The 2,063-nt window shown below is 35.1% G+C and overlaps 1 protein-coding gene across 1 annotated transcript in view; it reads left to right on the forward strand.

Moving 5' to 3' along the window:
- Window positions 1-2,063, forward strand: part of LOC113808635 (uncharacterized) — a 6,927-nt gene continuing 4,864 nt past the window's right edge. The window contains exons 1-2 of the mRNA XM_070140695.1: window positions 1-34; window positions 212-279. Coding sequence (XP_069996796.1) covers window positions 1-34; window positions 212-279 — 102 coding nt within the window. The remainder of the gene's footprint in view (window positions 35-211; window positions 280-2,063) is intronic.

Here is a 2,063-nt window from a genome sequence, read left to right on the forward strand (position 1 = left end):
ATGGGCAACCCTTACATTCTCACGCGCTATCAAAGCAAATGAACTTCACTGAATTAAAATATAGGCCTACCCAGTACCATATATACGATTTTATGGTTGAAAATAATACACCGAATGCAATATCGACAGAAGAATGTTGCTTGAATTTTTCAGGCTTTTTCACTTAGAATATTTATTTTCCTAAAATGTAGATAATATTCTCGATTTACAGATACAAGGAGTCTAAAAGTAAGAGATGAGCTGTGTCATAATTTTACAGAAATTACAGAATCAGATACCGTAAAAAAGTGATTTCTCTGATGAAATATTAAGCTTTCGAAGGATTGTAACCAGTACGTTACGCGAACGACGCTGTTGCCATGGTGACGGCAGTCTAGCCATCTACGGGGGTCGCTTGAAAAAACAAGCAAAATTCTTGTTAGTAAGAACAAGGCTTGAGATTTTAGGCAAGAACTTTCCCTGCTTAAAACGCATGAAATTTTTCTTTTTTTTTCTCTCTCTCAAATGCACACACATATACAGGAACACACACACACAATATATATATATATATATATATATATATATATATATATATATATATATATGTGTGTGTGTGTGTGTGTGTGTGTGTGTGTGTGTGTGTGTGTGTGTGTGTGTGTGAGTCTGTGTTTGTGTGTGTGTGTGTGTGTGTGTGTGTGTTTTTGTGTGTGTGTTTGTGTGTGTGTGTGTGTGTGTGTGTGTGTGTGTGTGTGTGTGTGTGTGTACGTATATATATATATATATATATATATATATATATATATATATATATATATATATACATACATATATATACATATATATATATACATAGAGAGAGAGAGAGAGGTTAAAAACAAATTATATTCTTTTATTTCCAAATGATTTTGTGCACGAGGTATTTGTGCTTGGAAAGACCACCCATCACTCTGAATTTGCAGCATATGCGCATATAACATTTATCCTCTTGTGAAAACCAACGAAATATGAACAGCGAAGCATAAATATACACCGAGCATCAGTTTTAATTTAGTGTATTTGTGGCATGGAAAGCCGTCATTTACTACAAGTGAATATGCAGCATATGCGTAGAAATATCATTCGTACTTGTGCTAGTGAAAACTAAGCGAAAAATTAACAAATAAAACGACAAACAGCAATTCTAAACTATTTCTGTCGACCACCTGTTTGCCTGGTGGTAATGGGCAGTTGAGCCTAAATAAGCGCTTATTAAAACACACGTATTAATAGCCATAAATCAAGAGTAATGGTTTAATAATTAATGATTACTTATTGTCACGGCTCGTTACGAGTTATAAGTATATGTCAAATTAATGATCAAAAATTAATGTCAAGTTCAAGGGAGTTTATATCGTTATGAAAATATAACAGATAGCCCGCCATTTATTTTTGAAAAGTTAGTTTATTTCCTTATCTATCTATTACCCAAGTACTCTTTAAAATCACACGCACAAGCGGGTAATAAGAAATGTCATAAATAATATCAGCTTCTCTCTCAATTATTTATATTTATTGTGTTTGGAAGATGATTAATGTAGGTCAGTATTGGTTTTGGTGTATCTGAGTTGGGGGAGGGGGGGGAGAGGGGGCGGAGTAATTCAATTGAGGAGCTTCTATAAAACGTAAGTAACCCCCCCCCTCTCATATTCTCTCTCTCTAGCTATCTATTTTACTTGATTTCTCCCTCTCTCCCTTCCCTCTCCCTCTCTCCCTCCCCCCTTCCTCTCCTCTCTCCCTATTTATCTCTCTCTCTCTCTCTCTCTCTCTCTCTCTCTCTCTCTCTCTCTCTCTCTCTCTCTCTCTCTCTTTCTCCTCTCCTATAATCTCCTCTCCTCTCCACTCTCTCTCTGTCTATCTTCCCCTTTCTCTCTCTCTCTCTCTCTCTCTCTATATATATATATATATATATATATATATATATATATATCATACACACACACACTAGAGTCACTGTCGTGGTTGGAGTCAATAAACTAAATTGTGAATTGACTATAAATTCATCTCATGGCGTGGTTTTTGTGAAATTAAGGTTTTGTACTAGA

Source organism: Penaeus vannamei, chromosome 27 (genome assembly GCF_042767895.1).
Source record: "Penaeus vannamei isolate JL-2024 chromosome 27, ASM4276789v1, whole genome shotgun sequence".
NCBI classification, from domain to species: domain Eukaryota; kingdom Metazoa; phylum Arthropoda; class Malacostraca; order Decapoda; family Penaeidae; genus Penaeus; species Penaeus vannamei.